At 54.0% G+C, this 24,058-nt stretch overlaps 7 protein-coding genes across 7 annotated transcripts; 5 read left to right on the top strand and 2 right to left on the bottom strand.

Annotated features, from left to right (window-relative positions):
- Window positions 1-3,955: 3,955 nt before the first annotated feature.
- On the bottom strand, window positions 3,956-5,889 carry CCMA1212_008675 (Eukaryotic translation initiation factor 3 subunit L; the record flags this gene model as incomplete). The annotated part of the gene is made up of 4 exons (XM_073705792.1): window positions 3,956-4,039; window positions 4,116-5,153; window positions 5,246-5,714; window positions 5,885-5,889. 4 exons carry the CDS (start codon window positions 5,887-5,889, stop codon window positions 3,956-3,958), a joined length of 1,596 nt encoding a protein of 531 aa, XP_073555611.1.
- Window positions 5,890-6,370: 481 nt separating this feature from the next.
- On the top strand, window positions 6,371-9,736 carry CCMA1212_008674 (Ribosome assembly protein 1; the record flags this gene model as incomplete). Its single annotated transcript, XM_073705791.1, has 2 exons — window positions 6,371-6,533; window positions 6,596-9,736. The coding sequence occupies exons 1-2, from the start codon at window positions 6,471-6,473 to the stop codon at window positions 9,734-9,736; spliced, it is 3,204 nt and encodes a 1,067-aa protein (XP_073555612.1). The 5' UTR covers window positions 6,371-6,470.
- Window positions 9,737-11,471: 1,735 nt separating this feature from the next.
- On the top strand, window positions 11,472-11,651 carry CCMA1212_008673 (uncharacterized protein; the record flags this gene model as incomplete). Its single annotated transcript, XM_073705790.1, has 1 exon — window positions 11,472-11,651. One exon carries the CDS (start codon window positions 11,472-11,474, stop codon window positions 11,649-11,651), a length of 180 nt encoding a protein of 59 aa, XP_073555613.1.
- A 547-nt stretch (window positions 11,652-12,198) lies between these two features.
- CCMA1212_008672 (uncharacterized protein) lies at window positions 12,199-13,675 on the top strand (the record flags this gene model as incomplete). The annotated part of the gene is made up of 4 exons (XM_073705789.1): window positions 12,199-12,408; window positions 12,481-12,605; window positions 12,665-13,112; window positions 13,175-13,675. 4 exons carry the CDS (start codon window positions 12,199-12,201, stop codon window positions 13,673-13,675), a joined length of 1,284 nt encoding a protein of 427 aa, XP_073555614.1.
- A 1,509-nt stretch (window positions 13,676-15,184) lies between these two features.
- CCMA1212_008671 (Histone-lysine N-methyltransferase, H3 lysine-79 specific) lies at window positions 15,185-16,844 on the top strand (the record flags this gene model as incomplete). Its single annotated transcript, XM_073705788.1, has 2 exons — window positions 15,185-15,783; window positions 15,917-16,844. 2 exons carry the CDS (start codon window positions 15,185-15,187, stop codon window positions 16,842-16,844), a joined length of 1,527 nt encoding a protein of 508 aa, XP_073555615.1.
- Window positions 16,845-17,161: 317 nt separating this feature from the next.
- On the bottom strand, window positions 17,162-17,923 carry CCMA1212_008670 (Autophagy protein 16; the record flags this gene model as incomplete). Its single annotated transcript, XM_073705787.1, has 3 exons — window positions 17,162-17,335; window positions 17,410-17,765; window positions 17,839-17,923. 3 exons carry the CDS (start codon window positions 17,921-17,923, stop codon window positions 17,162-17,164), a joined length of 615 nt encoding a protein of 204 aa, XP_073555616.1.
- A 441-nt stretch (window positions 17,924-18,364) lies between these two features.
- CCMA1212_008669 (putative vacuolar protein sorting-associated) lies at window positions 18,365-21,206 on the top strand (the record flags this gene model as incomplete). The annotated part of the gene is made up of 5 exons (XM_073705786.1): window positions 18,365-18,774; window positions 18,846-19,342; window positions 19,396-20,638; window positions 20,747-20,828; window positions 20,955-21,206. The coding sequence occupies 5 exons, from the start codon at window positions 18,365-18,367 to the stop codon at window positions 21,204-21,206; spliced, it is 2,484 nt and encodes an 827-aa protein (XP_073555732.1).
- Window positions 21,207-24,058: the final 2,852 nt, after the last annotated feature.

The raw sequence follows: 24,058 nt of genomic DNA, 5'->3' as shown, positions 1-24,058 counted from the left end.
GGGATCCCGCGTCTGTCCCTCTTTAGGGTTAGGGTGGTGTGTGCCTTGTCTCTTCCCTTTCCCTTTGTCTTCTCTTTTCTCTTCTCCTTGGCCTGGTCCCTGTTCCGTTTCCGTTCCCGTTGCCCCCCTTGAGCTAGGCAGCCGGACCTATGAGAGGTGGTACCTTACTTATACTATCACGCACCTCTCCTTTGATGCTGAAGCAGAAGAAATTTGAATTGAAACACCCCGCAGCTGCTGCCGGGATAGTGATCTGTGCAAAGCCACGAGGGGCCAGAGGTGGCTGCCGATTCGCTAGCGGGCACTCGTCTGGACGGACGGGGAGTGCTGCGAGTGATGATGATGCAAGAGACGACGCAGAATGTGGTGGTTGCTGATGCAACGACCAGCGGTTTCTCAGCTATCTCGTTTGGATGAACCGACTGAATGGCTGGCGGGCTGAATGTCGATAGGAGGAAAAGGAGAGGGAGGCTCGTGATGGCGCGGCCACAATTTTGAGCTGACGGACGGGCTCAGGACCGAGGGCCTGGGTGGTGCCGCACTGATCAAGAGCTTGCAAGGGCTGACTCTAGCCTCCGCTCTGGTGCCTCTCTGCTCCACCACGGGATGATGATTTGGAGATGCTGGATCTCGCCTGGCTTGGCACTTGATCACGGTGAGCCTTTGCCGGGAGACTGAGTTCTGGCTGGCGCGGAGGGAGAGCTTGTTTCGGCCGGTGTCTTGCTCTACGTGCTCTGCTGATCTGGAAGAAGACTTTGCCGAGGGACAAAGGCGGACAAGAGCAGACAAGAGCCAGAGGCGGATTCGGGCAGCAGTCTCAGGCGCAAGAGGCCAATATCCGCCGGTTGTCCTTCCGCTATGGATCGAGCCAGCGCAATGGCGGTGTGAACAAGGCGTCGGATCGAGGCAGAACGAGAGAGTCTGTCAATGCAGAGCACCTGAGAGAACAGTTATGACTCGATACCGCCTTGTTTTGAGGAAGGCAGAATGTCGGGAATGAAAAGAGCGCAGGCAGCAGTTGGTTGGTGGCGTCACCGCTGCGGCTGCCAACCTCACGATGCGACGCAGACACGACAACACGATAAGACGGAGGACGAACGGCTGTGGCTGCATAATCAGAAGTGATAAGGAAGAGAAAAGATGAAGGGAAATGACATAGGGCCCTGTTTATTGCATGCTGGCAAAACTACATCAGTACAGTTGATGGGAGGCGATTCACACATGCAGTTGAGTCGGGTTTAATGACAGGCACTGTTCTAGGTTTACCGAAAGCAACGACACAACCAACATCGACCCCGAAGCCAACCGCCCAACTGACATGTGGTGAGATGCTGCGTCGAACGGCCCTAATTCATCTTGGAGCTGCTTCTGCTGCTGCTGCTGCTGCTGCTGTTTGCTAGTCCCTCCATCTGCCGGCATAGCTTACATCTGCTAGCCCATATCCAGCTACGGACCATCGCGTCAAGATGACATGGGGAAATAACATCCGCATCCTCAGCTCATCGCGCCAACACCTTGAGGGCAGCACCAAAAGGATAATTGACGCCTCCTATTCTTTCTTTTCCACGGATCGACTCCGTACGAATCGTGGGCCAGCGCATCCCTTCGCCAAGAGGCTTGGCTTTGCTCCCCTCATGGCGTCGGCGAGTGAAGAAAGAGTAAAGAAACGACTAGGTGAGCAGTAATAACACGTGTTTAAGCAGTGATAATGAGGGACCCCTACTATCGCGGGCATCATGCAAACTGGCCGCATCAGAAGTTCACATAATGCACGGTTACATGAACCGACGCGTGCAGAAGGAAGTGCTTTTGTTGCGGTGCAACGATGCTACTCCCATCTCGTTAGATGTCGACTTTTCTGCTCCTACAGACTGCAACCACACACCGGCGTGCTACCTTGGACCTCCCTGTGCAGTATTGATACACAACAGCTGTGCAATGATTAATGTCCTTGGATCATGGAAGCTAGCCAGCTCGATGTCCAGGCAGGCTGGCCATCCTTGTCCCGCCGTGTCTTGGCAGCGTCGTCTGGCCACAGCACAAACGGACAAGTCGATTGCGTGGCGTAACAGCACGACCTAAGGGGTGTGGTCTGAAGAGAGGCAGCTAATTCTCCGTGCCGCCTATTGTTGATATCATACCGCGTGGTGCAAGTACGGGAAGACGCAGTCAGAGGCGCAAAATCTTATCAGGAAACCTTTATTATTTCTGATAGGCTGATCGAACATGCATCAGGCACACGCTGATACGGCATTCCTGTCAGCACGCGAAATGATCGAAAGCTAGACTTGGAGAAAAGGCGTGTGCTGATATCTTCAATAATTCCTGCTTCATACAGCGAACCTCGGAACGAAAGCGAGAGGCTGTGCGCTGCAGCGTCACACAGCCGCCTCCCCTCCACGAAGCTAGTACGCAGAAGAAGAGGATCGCCAAGCCAAAGTGGCCGCTTCTCCTCTCCTCTTCCCGCCCGAATGCTTGCTTCATTAGTGTCCGGTATCGAGTTTCATAACGCAAGAGCAGAGTGCCACTGAAATCACATGCCTCCGTTCATCGGATACTTGGCCGCAGATTCGGCAACAATGTGCCCTCGGGGCTTCAAGTCGTTTAGTCAAGGATAGCCATATACATGAGTTCCTTTTACGTACAATGCCACGCCCTACTCCGAAAAAATAAAGTGAGAAAAGAGGCAGCCCGAGACCAAAACACGCACTCAGAATCAATAACCATATGCAACAAACGCCCAGTCAGCATGCCGTGTCATCAGCCGCGGAAAACTCACCTACACGAACAATGGGGCGGAGAAAGAATAGAGAGGGTGGACCAAGAGCTTGCCCTTGCGCAGATGTTCACCTGACTCTTTTTCTCTCTCTCTTTCCCTTTTCTTTGTTTCTCGACGAGCCTTCTCATTAGTTCCCCCGCTCTTTCAACATGAACTTCTGAACCCCGGTCTCGGCTGGCATCGTGTCGTGTGTCATGGGTTGTGTGTTAAGCTGGGCTGTTGTTTTGATGACATCTCAGCCCTGGGACTAGCTAAAACCTTAATGGCCTGTGTCTCCAACTTTAAAGTGTCCTCAGCTTTAACTGAGGGCTTAGCAGGACGTTGACTATTCGAGGTTGTACTGTTCCTGATATTCTTCGACGGCTCTACTAGTGGTGAGGTGGTCTGCAGGTCGAATTCAGGTTGTTGGCAACTGTATTACTCTCCAATCCTCCCCCTTGCCGGTTCTCAACTACAGCAAACCCCAGCTGGTGATTAGAGTCAAACAAGACATGCTACCAGAGGTGGGGTACTAGGTGATGAACAGGAATACTCGTCAACTTCAACACCGCTCCCAGGGCTGTGTACATTAGCGCCCTCTGTGCTACCTCTCTATCCTCTGTAAAGGCCCCGTCGCGTCACGTCTTGTCTCGTGTTGTCGTTAGTCCCTGGCATAGCCTGCAGGCTGTGCTGATGTGATGAGGCCATCGCCCTCTGATGACGTCGCAGTCACGATGGATATCCCTTTTCCCCAGGCCTGTGTTTCGTCTCGTTACCTCGGAACTCGGTCGGGATCCTCTCCCTCATCAGATGTGCATCTTTTTTTCTGATCAAATTGAGAAACCTGAGAAAAAAAAAATCCCTCTTCTTTTTTAATTTTTTTCCGAACGTAATCCACGGCTAACATTATGAGCAGCTCTACAAAGATCCTTCTTCCTCTAAAAAAGAGTTTTGTTTGTATTCCCCCCCAGGGCCACTATCGAGCAATCCTCGTGCCCTCATACGAGTTCCAACCAACTCCGTGACGCCATAGCCATGCAACCGGCCAGTTGATCCAGTATACCCGGCCCCCCAGCTTACCTCCGACATTACCCGTTTTGCCACGCATGGTCACGGACTTCTTTGTTTTTCTTTTTGTGTGCCAGCGCCTACCTGGCACCCGGGCCAGTAGTATTTCGACGTGTCTGTCTATGCCACCTAGTTGTAGGTGCGAGACAGGTTGCGAAGATACCAGTCTACCAGCTTTCGGCCGACCTTGGCCTCTGAGATGTGAATGAGGTCCTGTAGCAGAAAACGTGTTAGCAAAGAAACCGAAGATCCAGAGGACCGTGAGATTTGGAGAAGGAGGGAAACGCACTCCTTGCAGAGCATAGTCGAGGTCGCTGACGTTGACCAGCTCGCCATCCAGGAGGCCCTGGTCCTGCCATCGCAGCTGCTTGGTACGCTGCTTGGTGACCAGGAGCCAGGATCGAAGCTCGTCGGGCTTCACCTCGAGGAAGCCAGCCAGCTTGGTGAGATCCATGGTCGTGTAGAGGCGGAGGTACGACTTGATGGTGGGGCTGTACATGTTGGTCTTGACCTCGTCCATGAAGATGGACAGGTGGTGCTCCACGGGGTCGATGTTGGCCTCGGGGTTGTCAAAGTCCGGCGGGATGGGGGAGATGAACTTGGGGCAGGCGCTGCGGAACAGCTCCTCGAAGATGGGCAGCGACTCGGGGCCGCCGCGCTGCATCTTAAGCAGCTGGTCACCATACTTCTCCCGCAGGGCGCTGTGGATGGTGTCGTCCAGCCTGGTGGGGTGGAAGGCCACGCAGATGGCAATCAGAGCATACATCTGCTCGTTCTTCTTGGTGATGGAGTCGAACTGCGCGTTCTTCTGGAAGTTCTTGGTCCGCGACACGTAGATCAGGATGTGGCTGAACATGCGGATGGCATCGGCGTATCGGTGCATCATCATGTACGAGAAGCCGACGTAGTAGTACGTCGTGAAGTGGGCCGCCATGACGCGGGCGAACATGGCCTTCTTGTTGAGCTCAATGTCATCCAGCGTCTTGAGTGCCAGGGCAAAGTCACCCAACAGGCAGTGCACTCGCAGGAGGCCGATGATGGAGAAGTACCCCAGCATGCGGTACAGATTCTTGGATCCGTACTCGCCGGCAACGGCCATGGGGTCCTCGTTGCGCTTCATGGCCCCCAGCTGCTCGGTGATCTGGGATCGCTGGATGAGCGAGTAGAGCACGTTGAGCACGCTGTAGCAGCCCCACGTGTTGGGGTTTTCGCGCAGGATCTGGATCTCCTCCTCATTGTTGGCCTGCCTCGCGATCCGGCTTCGGTATGAGCTGAAGGAGTTGAACTGGTAAATGAACTCATCGATGACGTCCCAAGCCCAGTAGTACTAAATGCAACAGAAAACGTTAGCCACAACAACACGAGCAGTTGGGCGGCCAAACAGCACAAGCAATGCTATTTGCCCAGGGCCACACGCACAGAAGGGGGCTCGAGATCAACGGGGCCGTCCGAGTTCAAAATGTAGTGGAACAAGCTGCAGTACGAGTCGTAGCTCTGGAACTTGACCTCGAGAGGCGCCGAGAAGTCGAGCGGCTGAGCGGCCGATAGGAGGCGGGACTGGATGTCGTCGGTCTGCTGGGCCATGTTGAGCGACGTCGTCTGGCTGAGCTCGTCGCCATCCTCGTACTGCACATGCTCCTTGTACTCGGCCACCAGGGCTTCCTCCTCGACGTCGCTGTCGTCGGCAATCGCGCGGGCTGGAGGCCCTCCGTTCTGGTACGTCGCCATATTGTGTGTTTTGACCGCCCGTTCCGTTCCGTTGGGTGAGGTCTTGTCGCGGGCTGGGGGGGGGGAGGGGGGCAGCGTGTTGAATTTTTTGCCTTGCGGGGAGGGGCTTGAGGCCGTCACGAATTTTCCCCTTCGTGACTTGTTAGGGCTTGGTGCATCGCTATGTGCATGGGGGGGTTAAGCGATGTGTGGATTCTGCTTTGGCGCATGATGCATGCAGCTAGGCGAGCAATTCTCTGATAGGAGCGTAAGAGATTTCGAGGCGGGGCAGCTGGTACGATGGAAGAGGTACCGAGTACAGAGGAACCTTGCAGAAACTTGGATGACCACGACATGGAGGGGTCGACAAGACTGAGGGGCAGCAGAAAAAGGATTTAAGCTGAAAAAAAAAATTCATATGCGTTAAGGCTGTTGTTGAATACGAAAGCTTCAATATTATAAGAGCAAGGGTTTGTGGCTTCAAGGCTACCTTCAGCGTCAAAAGTTCGATATCGTGGGCAAACTACAGCTGCTATTAATAAGCAAGGGTGGACGTTTGTTGACTGCAACGGTGCAGCAACGCCAAATCTGCCCTTCCAGTCATCCATCCCGAGAAGAGTCATAAGCAGGCGATGAGCAACAGCTGCTCTTGGTGACGAATCAGATCCCATCATCTCGGAATCTTTCGTGTCATACTATTGCTCCTTTGGATTCTGCCAAACAAGACTCGAAGGCTTCTGTTGCCGCTAGAAGGTGACCTGGACGTGGCGTCTATCGACTGATCCTTCTGATATCTCTCTTATATAAGACTCGACAAGGGACAGGCGACGACCATCAACCAGCAAAAAACAACAATCACAATCCCTTTCATATCTCGCCATCTTTCTTTTAGCATCCTCTCTCCATCTCTCCATCTCACATTCACAATCTGCCCACAATGCCGCTCGTTACACCAGAAAAGCTGGCCAGCTTGCAGAAGCAATCCCAAGATGTCCGGAACGTGGGTACACATACGCACCTCCCATCCCATATCGGATCTTGCCCACTGACAAAACCATCCAGATCTGCATCCTGGCCCACGTCGACCACGGCAAAACCTCACTCACAGACGCCCTCCTGGCCACTAACGGCATCATCTCACCCAAACTCGCCGGCAAGATCCGCTATCTCGACTCTCGGCCAGACGAGCAGACCAGAGGCATCACCATGGAGTCGTCCGCCATTTCACTCTACTTCTCCATGCTGAGGCGATCAGCTCCTGACGCTGCTCCCGAGCCAAGGGAGTATCTCATCAACCTGATCGATTCGCCGGGCCACATTGATTTCAGCAGCGAAGTGTCGACCGCTTCGAGATTATGTGACGGCGCTGTTGTCCTGGTGGACGCCGTTGAGGGAGTTTGCAGTCAGACCGTGACCGTCCTGCGACAGAGCTGGATCGAAAAGCTCAAGCCGCTGCTTGTCATCAACAAAATCGACAGGCTCATCACGGAGCTCAAGATGACTCCTCAGGAGGCATACGTCCATCTCAGCAAACTTCTGGAGCAGGTCAACGCCGTGCTGGGAAGCTTCTTCCAGGGTGAGCGAATGGAGGAGGATCTCAACTGGCGAGTCAAGATGGAAGAGCGTGTCAATGCTTCAGCCGCAAGCAAGGCGTCCGTAAGCGATACTACCTCTGAAGTCGGTGACTTGCAGTTCGAGGAGCTGGACGATGAGGATTTGTATTTCGCGCCCGAGAAGAACAATGTCATCTTCAGCAGTGCCATTGATGGCTGGGCATTTACCTGCAGGCAGTTTGCGAGCCTGTACGAGAAGAAGCTGGGCATTAAGCGAGGCATCATGGAGCGGTGCCTGTGGGGTAATTTCTACTTGGACCCCAAGACCAAAAAGGTGCTCGGGCAGAAGCATCTCAAAGGTCGAAATCTCAAGCCCATGTTCGTCCAGCTGGTTCTGGAGCCCGTTTGGACCGTTTACAGGGCGACTATCGGCGCTGACGTTGATGGAGGCAAAGGAGACCCAGCCCTCCTCGAAAAGGTCACAAAGTCGCTCAACGTCACCATTGCCCCTCACATCCTCCGGGCAAGAGATCCTCGGCTTCTCTTGACCACGGTGTTTGCTTCATGGCTGCCTCTATCGACTGCTCTACTGGTCTCTGTTATCGAGTCGCTCCCATCACCTCCGGTGGCACAGGCCGAGCGGCTGCCCTCTGTCATCGACGAATCCCCCGACTCCAGCTTCGTGGACAGCTCCATCAGGGATGCCATAGTCTCCTTCAAGACAGACAAGTCAGACCCCGTTGTCGCCTACGTCAGCAAGATGGTGTCTGTTCCCGAAAGCGAGCTGCCCGAAAACAAGCGACCCACTGGCCAAATGTCTGGAGAAGAGGCGAGAGAATTGGCCCGACAGAAGCGTGCCGCTGCCGCCGCATTGGCTGCTGCTGCCAACAGTCAAGATGATGTGGTCGGCTTGACCGATGCATTGGGGGCTGTTGATCTCGATGATGCAAAGCCTACAGCCGAGGAGGGAAAGGTCGACCCCGAGCATTTGATTGGCTTTGCAAGAATCTTCTCAGGAACTCTCTCCGTGGGCGACACATTATATGTCATCCCTCCCAAGTGGTCACCGGCCAATCCTCACGCAGATCCTGAGCCTCAGCAGATCACCGTCAAGTCACTTTACATGTTCATGGGACGAAGTCTCGAGGCACTCAACAGCGTGCCGGCTGGCGTCGTCTTCGGCATTGGAGGCTTGGAAGGCAAGATTCTCAAATCGGGAACTCTCTGCAGCAAGCTTGAAGGCGCCGTCAATCTGGCGGGCATCAGCTTGGCAGGAAAACCCATCGTTCGTGTTGCACTCGAGCCCGTCAACCCTGCGGACTTGGATAAGATGATTCAGGGATTGCATCTGCTTGTTCAGAGCGATCCATGTGCGGAGTACGAGCAATTCTCCAGCGGAGAACACGTTCTGCTTACTGCCGGCGAGCTTCATCTCGAGAGATGTCTCTTGGACTTGAAGGAACGATTCGCGCGATGCGATATCCAGGCTGGCGCTCCCATTGTGCCGTACAGAGAGACCATCGTCAAGGCAGAAGAGATGCGCCCTCCCGCTAACAAGGAGCTCGGTCGTGGAACTGTCGTGACCTCCACGAGCTCGAAGCAGGTCAACATGACCATCCGTGTGCAGCCATTGCCCGCGAATGTTACAGATTTTCTGCTCAAGAACGCTGATGCCATTAAGCGCTTGCACAACGTCCGCAAGGCGGTAGAGGAAGCACGTGGGGAAGAGAACGGGGAAGCCATAGAGGCTGACACGGAACTTACTGCCGCCACGGCCATATCTGCCGAAGAACTGAAGACACATCTGCAGAAAGAGTTGGAGACCGGAAAGGGCCGCGAAGCATGGAAGGGCGTGGTAGATCGAATTGCAGCGTTTGGACCGAGGCGAACGGGCCCCAACCTCCTTATCGATGCCACCAAGGAAGGCATTCTTCCCAAGATTTTCGCCGCGGCCAAGGCATCCGAGGCGGCATCTGCCGAGTCTGTCGAGAAGCTCCATCCCAGCCATCTCTCCGACAAGTTGGCTTATGCTTTCCAGCTGGGGACGGCACAGGGTCCGCTGTGCAACGAACCCATGCAGGGAGTTGCCGTCTTCGTCGAGGACGTGTCGCTGAATCTCTCAGAGGACGACACGTCTGCTCGTGAAAAGCTGGGCAGACTCACAGGAGAGGTCATCAAAGCATTCCAATCGTCCATGCGCGCAGGCTTCCTCGACTGGTCTCCAAGACTCATGCTCGCCATGTACACGCTCGAGATTCAGACCTCTACCGAAGTCCTAGGCCGAGTGTACGACGTGCTGACTCGCCGCCGAGGCCGTGTAGTGGCTGAGGAGATGAAGGAGGGCACGCCGTTCTTCACCATCCAAGCTATGCTGCCCGTGGCGGAGAGTTTTGGGTTCGCAGACGAGATGCGCAAGCGGACGAGCGGGGCGGCGCAGCCGCAGCTCATCTTTGCCGGATTCGAGATCCTGGACGAAGATCCGTTCTGGGTGCCGTTTACCGAGGACGACCTGGAGGACCTCGGAGAATTGGCCGATAAGGAAAATGTAGCGAAGAGGTACATGGATGGCGTGCGGAAGAAGAAGGGCTTGCTGGTGGAGGGTAGGGCTGTGGCCAGAGATGCGGAGAAGCAGAAGACTCTCAAGAGGTAGAAGAGCGAAGAGTGGCTGGCCAGAGCCGGCAGGCAACAATTTGCGATAGTCGGTACTCCGTGCGTACACAATCGAACGAGCACTTGGACAAGCGTAGAAACAAACTTGACTCTTGTCTTCCCTCCTCTCTCACTGTCTCTCTCTCGGCTCACCTTGCATTGATCGACCTCGCCTGGCAGACTCAGCTTGCCAGCCGTAGTCCAAGGACTATTTCCCAGCTCCACAGCCACTAACACGGGGAGCGCCAGCGACTGCCGAAGGGCCTCTGTCGGAGCAAAACTCATTGGACGCACAAAAAGGCGATCTAGTTATCCCACTGCTGGGGAGTCGACTCCACCGTCCAGCGGACCTCGCCAGAAAGCCGCGGCCGATCGACGAACAGCCAAGTGCCTCCGGGTCTAGAGCAGTCCTTTCCTGACCGTAAATAGTTTGCCACTCTTCAAATTGTGACTGCGTGATCACGGGTTTTGCTCATCGTGGGGAGAAGAGGGCCTCGGTGAGCGGGCAGACAACTTGTGACTCGGTGCTGCTGACTCTGGGCAACCCGGGATATCCCTGACGACCAGGACTTGGAAGAACCAATGCCTTGGATCCAGTGAGGAGTTCTGGACCGATAGTGTGCTCTTTTGATCCCTAGCCAGGCGTCGTCTTTCCTCTTGCATCGCATCGTAGTATTGATTGTGCTGGGGGGTGTCCCAGGGCGTACGAGTAATTCGCCGAGCCGGGCATCAGCGCCTCCGCTTGGCTTTGACTTGGGCGTCTGATCAGAGTCTCGAATCAGGTTTTAGGATGCATGGCATGCCCTGATGCAGGCCGTGATGGCGGGCGTGATGGCGCGGAAGCAATGCAATTTATCATGCATGTCCCAGATATTGCCTATGGTTGATTGACTTGATGATTGGTTGATCTGACTGGTCAATTGAGCGATCATACGGGTTGGACAGCCTCGGATCCTGTCTTACCTTGCCTTGCCTACCTTATAACAAAGGGGAATGCCAGCATCTCCAAATCTACAAATACTGCAGCGTGAAAACTTAGATATTGAAGTTCCTTCTAGGCTCTGTCGTCCTATGTACAGGTAGAGGTGACGCACTTACATGTAGCAATACCAGAGGAATAAACCGGTGATACTACCAGATCAATTCTTCAGTACCTTGCGTATCTGATTGCCGTAAAGGCATAGAGTTGGCTTGGATGCTGGCTGCTCCCACAGACTGCCGCGATGATTCTTTGTTCTTTTGAGCCTGGCGCGATAAGGGGATAAGGTAGTTTAGGTTCCTTCCAGGTTAGTTGGGCGAGTCCCTCGGTCTTGCCTGCAGCAAAGAGTGAGACAACTACTAGGTAAATCCAACTGCGGCAACAGCGGCCCGTGGTCCTTAGTCAAGCCACTCTTACCTACCTTACCTATCACCAATTTCCTTTTTGTTTTACTCGTGCGTATTTCTTTTTCTCCTTTTATCACCACTTACTGTGTTTGTCTTATCCCTTGCCTTTCGTTTCATCCCATGTGTGACGAGGCCACATTGTGGCTCAGGTTGATAAGTGACAAGAGCAGCGAATCGGATCGAGATCACAGTTCCCGGAGCTTTTTCTTTCCTCCTCTGTTGGGATATCGATCGATGAGAATCCGGGCGGGCATCCGGTAACATCCTGTCCGCCAGACTCAGCGCTAGCCACTCCGGCCCTCGTCCCCAATGACAGCGATAGGCATCCCCCGCATAATCTCACACACAGCATGAGCCGAAAGCAGGGCCCGAAGCAAGGGCAAGGCCTGAGCTTGTCTTCCAAGGATGGAGCCACGGGCCACGGAAAACGGAGCGCTACTAGGCTTATCCACTCTTCAGCCCTGGACGAGGACCAGCCTGGACCAACCGCTTCGCCTGAGCGCTCGAGGTGGCGTGAGACAAACTACTAGCTGCTGTGCCCTGACAGCTCCTTGCTTTGGCCCCTCTTGCAACGCCACCTCAGCTCTTGTGCGCATCAAACTGCCATGTCTCGAGCAGAGAGCGAAAAGATGCGGAACCGAGGGCGTCAAGAGCAAAGAGGAGACGGGCGAGTCATGCGGCCTGCTGCCTTTTCGTACTGTAAAGTGCTCCGGGTCCTTGAGGCGGGGGAAACTGGGTACAGGGTTCATTGCTTGGGGCATGCTTGCAGCGGCCTTTGCTGATGCCAGTGAACTCGCCATTGCCGGGCCTACGGAGTACAGAGGAGAGACATCAAGAGCTGGGGTCTGGGGTCGAAAGAGCCGCTGCTCTCCCTTGTTGTGGGTCGAAACAGAGCTGGACAGAACTGGGGAGAGTGGGCAGCTTGTCTTCTATATATATGAGGATGGCTTGATCTTGGGCTTCATAACAGCTGAGAGAACCCCCCTCATCCTCGCGGTGGCAAATTGCCATTCCTACTTTCCATACCGAGTCCAGCTGTTTTCTTCACTTTCTTCGTGCAGATAATTCATGATAATGATGATATTCAACGACAAGATTCTTGCCAGGGACCTTGAGCCGATACCGATGGACGGGGACGAAATGGACAAAGCGGAAGCACTGACAATCCAAGTCTTCTTTCTTCTTGGCGCTGCCCTGATCTCCATCGGCGGACGGTTATACGTACGGTGCCGCCGATTAGGGGTAAAGAACCTCGGCCTTGAGGATGGGCTTGCCGTTGCGGGAATGGTAGGGATTATTTCGTGCTGCTCTTTGCATCAATCAATCTATATACATGGCCGCTACTGACAATGGCTCTAGATTTTGTCCATGCCCAACGTGATGTTGGCGTACCTCATGAGCACGCAGTCACAGTGGATGGGCAATCGCTCTGCCAGGATTGGTCAACCCGGAGCACAGCCGAGCTTTACTGAAAACCATCTGAGGTATTGCATACCATATTTGACCGACCCGAGTCCTCGAGGTTCTAACTGAGTAGCTCCAGACAAACCGGATCCAAGCTATATCTATACAGCTGGCTATGCTATTCGGCCGCGTTATGGACGTTGAAGGCGGCCTTTCTTACGATTATCCTACGTCGAACGGCTGAATGTGGTAGACGACAAGCCCACTGCTACCTGGGCTTTGGCTTTCTGGTGGTTACCTGGATAGCAACGACGATGGCTCTCTTCCAGCACTGCCGGCCGCTGTCATGCGTGTGGCAAGTGTATCCGGACTCGGGGCAGCATTGCCAGCCTGCTACCTCGCCGGTGCCGGTATGGGTGCATCTCGGCTTCGACGTCGTCACAACTATCTACTTGGCATTCGCAGCTGTATCTGTCGCTGCTAGGGAAATCAAGCCTACGAGGGATAAGCTTCAGTGGTTTGCAGCGCTGGTTTGCGGCCTGTTTGCCACAGGGGCCGCAGTTGCACGGGCTGTCATTCTGTCATCAGTATGTTTACCCAATCTCCTTGATAGCTGTAAGTAATCGAAAACCTGATGATCAACTTCTAGGATCACGACCTCGACGCAGAGCAAAATGCGGAGGCTTGGGCGATTTGGCAGATCTTCATCTTTATTACGACCATTGGGTTTACAGAGGTCTCCTACCAAGATTACCCTTATACGAGAGATGCCGATGATGCTTGCTTCAAAGGCTACGCCTGTCCGAGTCGTTTCTCCGCCAGACAACCCAGCCTCGCCGGGTCGGAAGCGACCGTTGTTGCCACGCCGGAGCTGACAGAATTCCACGACAAACCGGCAGATTCGTCGGTCGAAGAGATTCTGATCGAGGGGCGTCGGAACTCGGGCATTCAGCGTAAAGTGGAAGTGTCAGTGTTCCGGGAAAGCTTCATCATAGCTCCCGAGGGGCCCTGCGACATCTGCGGAAACTACACAAAAAGCTGGGCTAACGACGAGGACGCAAACAAGCCCGAGCAGCGAAGCACCTATTTTGGAGGCAACATTCATTTCCACGTGCCAAATTATGGCATTATCTACAAAGAGCGGACATGAATCGTCGTTTCAATTGCTTTTTTTGAGTGCCCTTAGCATCGCATCGGAGTTTGTACGTCACTTGGTTTATGAGGCGGATCGGTGTATTGGGACTGGATGGCTATCATGGGACCGGTATCATTGTATTTGGCAGAGTATCACTTGTTTTACCTTGGCATTTCCCATTAACTGGATAAAAAAACCCACCACTATGCTGGCTTCTACAAATTTGTATCTTTCAAAGCACGAATGCTCACAAGTCAAATGGAGTGTTGTCTTCCTGGCAGATGCTGTTGTCAGTGGATGGTGCCACGAGAATCGAGTTGACACGCCTGGATTGCTGAACCTCTAGTCCTTCGGATTGCATTCCTCTTTTCTCCAGCTGTGAGTTCCCCCCTGTTACCCTCAGAAAGACTGTTATTACACCGATCGTCTGCTGTTGGCAGAAACCCTCTTATCGAAATTGACGCTTCTAGGGTAAATCATCACATCACGATCAAATGGGAAATCCAAATCGCAGAATCCGACCCCACAAGTGGCACGTGCCCAGGCCGCGCGAATCGGAGGCGATTTATAGTGGAGCCTCCTTCCAAATGGCCGCCAAAACCTGCCCATTTCTGCGACTCGTGCCTGCCTTGTTTGCGTGTGCCTGCTCCTGCTCCTTCCCCCAGGCTGCAGCGCGCGGTCCACCCTCTACTGTCTCCCGCTAAATTCAAAGCAGGCAAGAACAGGACAATCCGAAAAAGGCCGCGAGAACCAGTAAGAACCATGGCCCTGGGCTCCTTCCCAGAGTCCGGCTCAGCTTTTGGGGGACTTGCCAAAAGTTGACATAAGCTTCTTGTTTCCACTGCACCCAGCGGGCAGGCGCTTTCTCTCAGACCACCTGCCACTTCTTCAGTCACTGACTTGATCTTTTTGGGACCGTGGCTTGACGCGATCCGAAATTTTCTCTCTTCTCTCCGATCCTCCATTTTCTTACTGCCGACTGACTCTGGTTGGTGAAGCAGCATTAGTTTCTCTACTCACGCTAATATTCTTCTGGTTTTATTCTTGACTCACTCTCTACATCATCGGATACTTCCTCTCTCTCTCCAACTTCTTGTAATAGTTTTGTTTCACTGCCGGAGTCCGTCGTCTTCCAGCCTCTCACTCGAAGCACCGCCACTCATTTGTTCTATTTTCAATCCGCCTTCACCCTCATTCAAACGGCTTTTTGCCTCCCCCGCCACCCGCTGCCGTCATCGCCCTGTCGCGAACCCTGTCAAAGCGTCCCGTACTAAACCCGTCGTCTCGCTCTCTTGTCACTCTCTCGCATCGTCGCGTGCCCGCCCATTCGCCGACTTCCAAGGCTCCAAGGCAGTCTCTCCACGAGAACCGACCGGCTAGGCAGAAGAGCCCCTCGGCTGATAAAGCGCACCCCTGAGCCGAGCCGCCTGATCTCATCTCTCCACCAAAGTCGGGCTTCGCCTTTTTCTTGTTTGTTTCTTTACCTTGCGCGCTCGAGTGTTTCACCTGTTTGATGCCGTCACCATGCCTCTCCTCAGTGGAAAGGGCAACAAGTTCAAGGTCGACCCGCCCAAGATTCGCATCGAAAAGGTCACCATAGAGCGTCCCGCGCCACCGAAACCGAAGCCGAAGCCCGCAGCTCGACCATCGCTATCCTCCTCTGCGCGATCATCTCCCGCCCGCCGGCTCTCGCCCAAGGCTTCCTCGGGCTCAGCGTTGTCATCAGCATCGTCTCGAGCAAAGAGCAGCTCGCCGTACCCCTCTTCGGCGGACGAGAGGCGCCTAGATCTGCAGCGCAAACGAAAGGCCCTCAGCGCGTCACAACGCCGATCACCCGCCAGCGACCGCATCGAGTTCGACAAGGACAGCGACGCCGAAGACGATGGATGGATGGACTTGGATTCGCACAAGCGCCAGCGCAAGGCCACGAGCGAGAGCAAGTCGGTTGATTCGAACCGCAAGCTGAAAAGCGCGAAAGCGTTTGAGCGCAAGGATGAAAGGCTGCAGTTCATCCATGCCGTAGACGTTGCCTCACTCGAGCACAAGTGCGTTCCCATCATGGGAGCGTCAAAGGAGGATGTGGCCATAGAGCTCCAGTATCCCACTCTGCAGCGCCGGGAAAAGTCAGTAATTCTCCATAAAAGCTTTATCTCGTTTCTTCTCTCGTCTCTGCTCGGCAGCCCCCCCTCTTGTCGTTTCGAATGCTTTGCGTTTCAGTCATCGAGTAGTCATGTTCATTTTCTGACAGAACAACAGGTTCGAGCTCGTTTGGGGCAAGGATAAGATCGACGCCGTGGAAGCGAGCATACGCATAGTACGCCTGGTTGCGGAGACGTATCTCACCGACGCCGAAGCAGAGCCCTTCACCAACCAGAACAACGGATTCATTCGGCGACTCGAAAAGGCCTCGAATCGCAACATCCAAGATCTCATGGGCTTCAAGGCCGCACTACGCGAGTACAACGAGACGCTCCTCGCCTTGGTCGAGGATGGCGTCGTCTCCAAGAATCTTGACAACCTGCACGACCTGCCGCCGCACCTCGCTGCCTTCATCCTTGACCAAATCTATGATCGTACAGTGGCTCCCAAGGTGGAACTACTCTCAAAGTACGAAAACGGAACGGACTATGTCTATGGCGAACTTCTCCATCCCTTCATCACCAAGCTCCTCGTCGAGCAGACCAAGATGACATCCGACCAAGTATTTGTCGATCTGGGCTCGGGCGTGGGCAACGTTGTCTTGCAGGCGGCCCTCGAAATCGGATGCGAGAGCTGGGGCTGTGAAATGATGGAGAATGCCTGCAACCTGGCAGAGGCTCAAGAGAAAGAGTTCCACGCCCGGTGCTTGCTCTGGGGTCTGGAGCCCGGCGAGGTGCACCTTGAGCGCGGCGACTTCCGCAAGAACTCTTCGATTCACGATGCCCTGAAGCGGGCCGATGTCGTGCTTGTCAACAACAAGGCCTTTACTTCGCAACTTAACGAGGACTTGATTCGCATGTTCCTTGATCTCAAGTCGGGATGCAAGATCATCTCGCTCAAATCCTTTGTCGCTGACTCCAAGAGTAGCCACAACATCAACGACGTCGGAAGCACCATCCTCGAGGTCGAGGAGTGCACGTACCCCGAGGGCTACGTCAGCTGGACCAATGCCGGCGGGCAGTACTATATCTCCACGCGGAAATAGACTAATTAGAGCTTCATCAGCACTGCATAAAGACGTTATGTTGAGTATTGTAGAATATAAACCATTTGAGTACAAATCGGGAATAGGGGTATCTTCTTTCTTTCGATTCTTCTTTCGCTGGGCTGATTCTTGTTGGATGAGCGGTATTGGAGGATAACCCTTGTTTGGACGAATTGTAATCATTCGGCAGCGAGACAAATGCTTTGGTAGATGACGATAAGGTATGAATCAAAGAGAACAGTACAAATGCAAAAATGGGAAATGAGACCTTCCTTACCGCCATGAGGGAAGCCGAGTGATTTACTTCCACGCCTCTTCTACCGCCCCTTTCCTGACGTAGGCTCGTTTGCGAGATTCATGGCGTCGGCCTCTTGGGCCATGCGCTTCATCCACCTGTCGACGAGCTCATTGTTCTCCCGCTTTACCCGGTCCCTCTCCTTTTCAGCCATGGAGAGCTGCAGGTTCAGTGCAATCATTTCATCCTGGACTTGCTGTGCGTTCGTGTTAGTGGCTCGGTACCGCAAAAAAGGGAGGGGGTTTCGTTGGAGCGCATAAGGTCAAGTACCTCGACCAGCTTTCGCTTCTCTTTGAGCTCATATTCCCGGTCATGTACCTTGGTGGCAAGCAGCGACCGTTCAGCAGTGAGTTCTTTGATCGTCCGCGAATCCTGCCTCGTTTTCGAGCGCAGCTTGTCCAGTTCCTCCTCCGCCGCCCGCAGCCGCGCCTCGGCAACGCCTCTGGAGCGCAGAGCCTCGGCCAAGTCGAGCCTTAGCTGGGCGATGCCTGGGTCGTTGGCTGCCGTCGCCTGGCTGGGCTGGAGGGAGGGTGACCTCGTCCGGCTGGTGCCTAGGCCGGCGATTTGAGATTCCAGGGCTAGTTTCTCGGCTTCTAGGGATGAGATGCGGTCTGCCATTTGTGAGCCTGGGAGATGTGGTTAGCTTGAAGGATTCGGGAAGAGTAAGTGGGTGAGTGAGTGAGTGAGTGTTGGGCGAACAGGCTTGGACGAGCTCCATGTTGACGGGGTTGTTGAGCTCTGATTCCCGGAGGGAAGAGAGATATTCGTCTCTCCAGTTTGGCATTTTGAAGAGGAGCGATGTGGGGATTCCTGTATGAAGTCCTAGAATCATAGAAGTCGTGAGTTCCTTCCTGGAAGTCTATGAGTGTTGGAAGGTAAAGATAGTTGCCATCGTATGGGGCATGTGGACGTTGATGACAGTGGTGGGGGGTTGCGATATTCTTTGTACTTGACAAGCTCTAGCGGCCATTTGGGGGGACAATGTGATGATGTAAGTTGAGGTACGTACCGAGGAGAAGTCGGGGGCTTGCCTTGTCCCCTGTTTAGCCGACGACCGACCCGCCCTCTCATTGGACGAAGCTATGGCTTAGCTCCGGCCTCTCGAACCTCCAGCCCAGCAGCTTGTCACTCATTCACCTCTCATCCTCAGCTCCGCTACATCGTCATCTGGCCTTGAATCTTGCCGTCGCCGTCAGAAATGAGATGACATGAGATAACTAGCAGCATGGACACGCTTCACGCAAGAGCCGACTGGGAGCGCGTGGGCGACAAGTGGTTCCGCAAGACGGAGCAGTATACCGCCGTCTTTGGCCAGGATCTGGACCTCGATGGCTTCATCGTGACGGGCGCGCCCTACGCCGGCGCTCTGGCGCTCTGGCGGGACGACACGAAGCTGCAGGCGCACAAGACGGGGCAGCCGTCGAAGCCGGCCATCGACATCTACAGCCTGGCGGGCAAGAAGCTGCGCTCCATCCCCTGGGACAGCGGCGCCATCAAGGGCCTGGGATGGTCTGAGGACGAGGCGCTGCTGGTGGTTGCGGCGGACGGCAACGTGCGGTGCTACGACATGCAGGGCGATTTCAGCCACTTCTCCCTGGGAAACGGGGCGGATAACTACGGGGTTGAGTCGTGCCGGTAAATTACCAAAGGAGCCTTTGGTGAGGCAGAGAAAGCAGAGAGGAGAGCTGAAACGGTGACTTTTCTAGGTTCTACGACACCGGAATGGTGGCCCTGCTGGGGAACAACACGCTGGTGACGGTCTCGTCGTACTCGGAGCCGCGGCCAAAGGCGCTCGCGTCTGTGCCGGCCGGCGAGATCCATTCGTGGGCCATCGTCTCGCCCAACCACACCCTGTCGCGCTCTGTCGAAGTTTTGCTCAGCATGGGGACGACGGTCTATGTGGTCGATGCTACCGACTGTGAAGACAGGTTCCTGGACGTTGGACCGTTGTCACATATTAGCGTTTCGCCAGATGGGCGGTTTGTCAACCTGTATGGCATGAATGGCAAGGCGCACGTCATATCGAGCGATTTCCAGGAGAGATTGTTTGAGCACAACTCGAACTCGCACACGCCTCCCAAGTATGTGGAGTGGTGTGGAAGCGATGCCATCATTGCTTGGGAAGACGAGGTTCACATCATTGGGCCTGGTGATGAGTCTTCATCTTACATCTACGACAGCACCCGAGTGCATGTTATCTCTGGTATAGCAACTGGGCAATGGGCATGAGGTGGCTACATGCTAACAAGAGGACAGAACATGACGGTGCTCGGCTAATCACAAACGACTTCTGCGAGTTTCTTGAGAGAGTGCCCGATGACACGCTCCAGGCATTTGGCGCCGCCTCGGAGTCGTCACCCGCGTCCATTTTGCTCGATGCTGTAAGACAGCTGGAGTTACAATCTCCCAAAGCAGACGATTATATCCAGCTCATTCGCCCCAACTTGACTGAAGCTGTCGACACGTGCGTTAATGCCGCTGGCCGAGAGTTCAATCCACAGTGGCAGAAGCGACTGCTCAAGGCTGCGTCCTTTGGCAAGTCGGTGCTCGACATTTACAACAGCGACGAGTTTGTCGACATGTGCGAGACCCTGCGGGTTCTCAATGCCGTGCGGAGCTACGAGATCGGAATGCCGCTGTCATTCGAGCAGTACCAGAGGCTGACGCCTGAGCGACTCATTCAACGACTCATTCAACGGCACGAATACTTGCTGGCACTGAAGATAGCTGGATACCTGAAACTGCCGACGGACCGCATCTATGTCAGCTGGGCTTCCACAAAGGTCCGCGTTGGTGCTCAAGATGACGATACCATCTGTCGACTGGTCGTCGAGAGGCTCTCCGGCAAGCCCGGTATATCGTTTGAAGAGATTGCACGAGCTGCGTATCACGAAGGACGAAGCCGTTTGGCCACCGAGCTGTTGAATCACGAGCCCCGCGGAGGGAGACAGGTGCCTCTACTACTCGACATGGAGGAGGATGAGCTTGCCCTGGACAAGGCCATCGAAAGCGGAGACACCGACCTTATTCTCTTTGTTCTCGCAAAGCTCAAGAAGAAACTGCCGCTGGCGTCCTTCTTCCGCGTGATTAATGTGCGACCGACGGCAACAGCATTGGTGGAATCGGCGGCTCAGCGAGAAGGAGACAATACCCTTCTCAAGGACCTGTATTACCAGGACGACAGGCGAGTTGACGGCGCCAATGTCTTCATCCGCGAGTCGCTTCGACAGCCGGACGCTCGCACCGCGTCGGACAAGCTGGCACTCGCGGCTAAGCTCCTCTCCGAGTCCAAGGATCATGCGGCGGAAGTCCACGTGCTCAAGGAGACGACACAGCTCCTTCGCGCACAAGAGGCGCTGGATCGCGACCTGACGGATTCCTTCTTAGGATTGAGTGTCAATGAGACGATATTCAAGCTCATTCGACTGGGCTATTATGGAAAAGCCAAGAAGATTCAGAGCGATTTCAAAGTGCCAGAAAAAGTTGTCTGGTGGATCAGGTAAGCCACCATTTCTTGTTCCGAACCCTTTTGCTACGTGATATACCGGGGCAATGGGACGTGGCGGCTGACTGGCAGCGGGCGTTGTGCCCCTCGCCGTGTCGATAGGCTTCGGGCACTTGTCGCAAAGCGCGAATGGGGTGAAATTGAGGATATCGCAAAGGCTAAGAAGAGTCCGATCGGATGGGCGGTAAGTTTAGAGTTTTCTACCTGTCATATCTTACCGATCCGAACCACATGGCGGGAGTGTGAAGATGCAGGGCGTATGGCCCATCAATAAGGGAACAGCCGGCTAATGTGTGTGTTCATCCGTCAGCCCTTTTTCAACCTCACGCTGCAAGCGGGCAATCCGCGCTTGGCGGCAGTGTTTATACCCAAGTGTACGGGTCTGGAGCCCGGGGAGACGATTACCATGTATGAGAAGTGCGGGATGCGAGTCAAGGCTGCCGAAGAGGCTGTCAAGTTGAAGGATGCAGCGGCGTATGAGAGATTGTTGGAGGCGGCGGGCAGAGACACGACAGAGGGGAAGGAGATTGAGAGGGTTGGCGGCGCCGTGTTTAAGAAGTGAAGAGGTGGGCTGCTTCTCTTGATTACGTTTCTAGAATTGGCTGGGAGATTGCTTTTTGGGACTGGCATGCGTATATGATCTTACGACTTGGCGCTGAAGATGGTGGTCATAAGAGTATTGGTAAAATATTGCGTTATTCATGCTGATTTGGTGTGTTCTCCAGAACGGTGCATGTCTTCCGTTTCAGAACGAGAGGGGCCATAACACATCACAAAAGTGACTTTACTTCACACTGGGCAGAACCTGATAACGATCCTTGTAGTCTCGGCAGAGTTATTGTAGGTCTACCACTCGTCAGCAATATCAATAACCCATGTTAACGTCATCATCCCTCGAGCTTCCACAAGCCTTCGTTATTCGTCCGCACATGAAGGTCAAGTAACACAAGCAGTCGATCCTACGTCGGCCTTCCTGCAGGAGTCCGAAGATTCGAGGCAAGGCTGGGACGTCTTACAAGTATGATTCGAAGGATGGGGGTTTCGTTACGGAATGTCGTCCAGCGCACAGAAGGTTTATCAGTTTCAAGAATCGGCGAGACCCTTGTAAAGACGGATTTTGGGGGGGGGGGGGGAGCCGAACGTTGGGAGGAGCAGTGTGCGTGCTGAAACGGATTGGTTTTGGGCTTGGGGGACTGGGGGGAAGATGTGTATGGAATCTTGTGTGTAAGTGAGGTCTTATTACTTCGAGAGGCAATTGTAGGGTGAAATCGAGACATGCTAAATTCGAGTGATAAGCACAGAAGCAAGGAATGGGTTGTCCATCGTGAAGGAATATCTCTACCTCGACTCGTAGTGTTGCAGTAGGAGCAGGAATAAGGTAGCACCGCCGAGCTCGTACGTACAGGGGACACCACATGGACGCGGCCCCCGTTCGGCGCGTCAGCACCGTGGTGATCAGAGGGAGATTGGCGAAGAGATGCTCGCGGGGAGAGAGAGACTAATGCTTCCGGGCCGTGTTGAGCTGCGCTCGTCTTCTCCGGTAGAACGTACGACTGTTAATGTCGAGTTTGTCGGCTTGCAGATATGGTGTCTATTAAAGTAGGTACTATTGCTCACATGGCTTGGGATGCTCGCCACGGATCCACCCGCCCTCTCGAATCCTCCGCAATTTGATGTGAGCCACACAGCCTTACCGTAACATTCATCGACGGGCCAAATCTTGCCTCGTGGTGATTGGAGTCTTCATGGCTCGATGGTAATTCTGGGCGTCGTTGTCTATCGTTTTCAGCACGAGGCGTGAAAAAGGTGTGCCTGGACTGTTTGTCACGTTGCTGCTTGATGTGATCCCTCACGAATTCTCAGTATACTCTCGTCATGCGTTGGATATCGTAATCTGGGTGAATTGACTCGTGGGAAGGGCAGAATCCAACCTTCTCCCCCGCACGGAGAGGGACGATGCCCCCCATTCACGTCGATGTATTCCGGAGAATGCATTCCTAGGTACTGTACATACATTAGAGACGTGGTGATGGTGCCGCCGAAGTACTATTAGGAAAAAGGACCATCGCGTGAGGAGGGGGCAAGGACGGAGGGGGAAAACAAGGCCATGGACATGGAGCAATTTGAATCGGATGATGCGAATCAGAATCGACGCACCCTGGTCTGGTGATGCGGAGGTGCGTGTAAATTGGGGGGGCACTATTGCTGTGGCTAGTGATATTGATAGTGAGGAGGAGTGTTGCTGCATGTACTGTATGTTGGATGAGTTGATGGTCGTTCGATTGTGATCTTTCAACCAGTGACTTCTGAGTGATGGATGGGCCTTGCATTGGGAGATGGATGTATTTGCTGCACTCTGTAATAGTAGTGGAATATGTAAATGGCATGAGATACACAAACCTGAAGTTCTCGTAACTGTTGGTGCAGATGCATGCAAGCAGTATGTACCTTTATATGTACCCCACACTCTGGACGTGAACTTGCACGCAGAAAAGCCATGTGATTGCCTCCCGCTCGAGACGGACGGGATGGGGGATGAGACGGTGGCGATGTGGTTGGTTGGAGGGCATTTTTAGTCGGTGCATCTTCCACTTGGGGGCTGCGGGTCGGGGGGGGAGGAGGAGGAGGAGGAGGAGGAGAGGAGATGGGGTTAGTAGACGTACAAAGTGGGATTTGTATCATGAGGAGTCTGTCTGGACCTGTGACGGAGAACGAGAACGAGAAGATGGATGATTTGGTCGCATGCATGTGCGCNGGGGGGGGGGAAGAGCTTTTGATATTGATGTATCATTTGGGCTGAAAAGTCGGGACCAGGGGGGGGGGAAAGCGGTTTGCAGGAAGACAGGGAATAGAGAAATCATGAACACACATTAAAACCAACCATGCGCACACGAATGCGAGGTCCATCACCACATGCCACTCCCAAAGGGTGCTCTTATTAGTCTAGTGTGTGTCTGTCTATATGTTTTTTTTTTTCGGCCCCTTTATTTCTTTTGCAAACCGCTTTGGGGGGGTTGTGTCTGTTCACATACAGGTTGTCTGGCTTTCTTAGTTGAGAGTGATGGAAATATTGGCGATTTCTGATGGAATTGGGCCGAGCTGCTGTAGCTTGCAAGTCAAATAGAATATCCGTTGCGTGGCTGTAGTCTTTTCCATATGTTGAATCATCGCTGTGAACATGACGACGGTTGACCCTTGCTGCAGGCGATGCCCATGTTGCAAGCGGGGTGGGTTCGAAGCAGGGGAGTAGGCGAATGTGGGCTATTGACTCCGGGAGACTGAAGATGGCCTGTTTTTCTCTTGCTGTTTGCTGGATTCGATAGCCGACTGCAGAAGAGGGATGGATATTGTAGATATGATATCGAGGCATGTTACTACAGAGGATGTACTGTCTATACCAAGTACCCAAGACAG

Source organism: Trichoderma ghanense (genome assembly GCF_004382785.1).
Source record: "Trichoderma ghanense strain CCMA-1212 chromosome Unknown scaffold_13, whole genome shotgun sequence".
In the NCBI taxonomy this organism is placed as follows: domain Eukaryota; kingdom Fungi; phylum Ascomycota; class Sordariomycetes; order Hypocreales; family Hypocreaceae; genus Trichoderma; species Trichoderma ghanense.
This window is presented reverse-complemented; position numbering and strand designations above follow the sequence as displayed.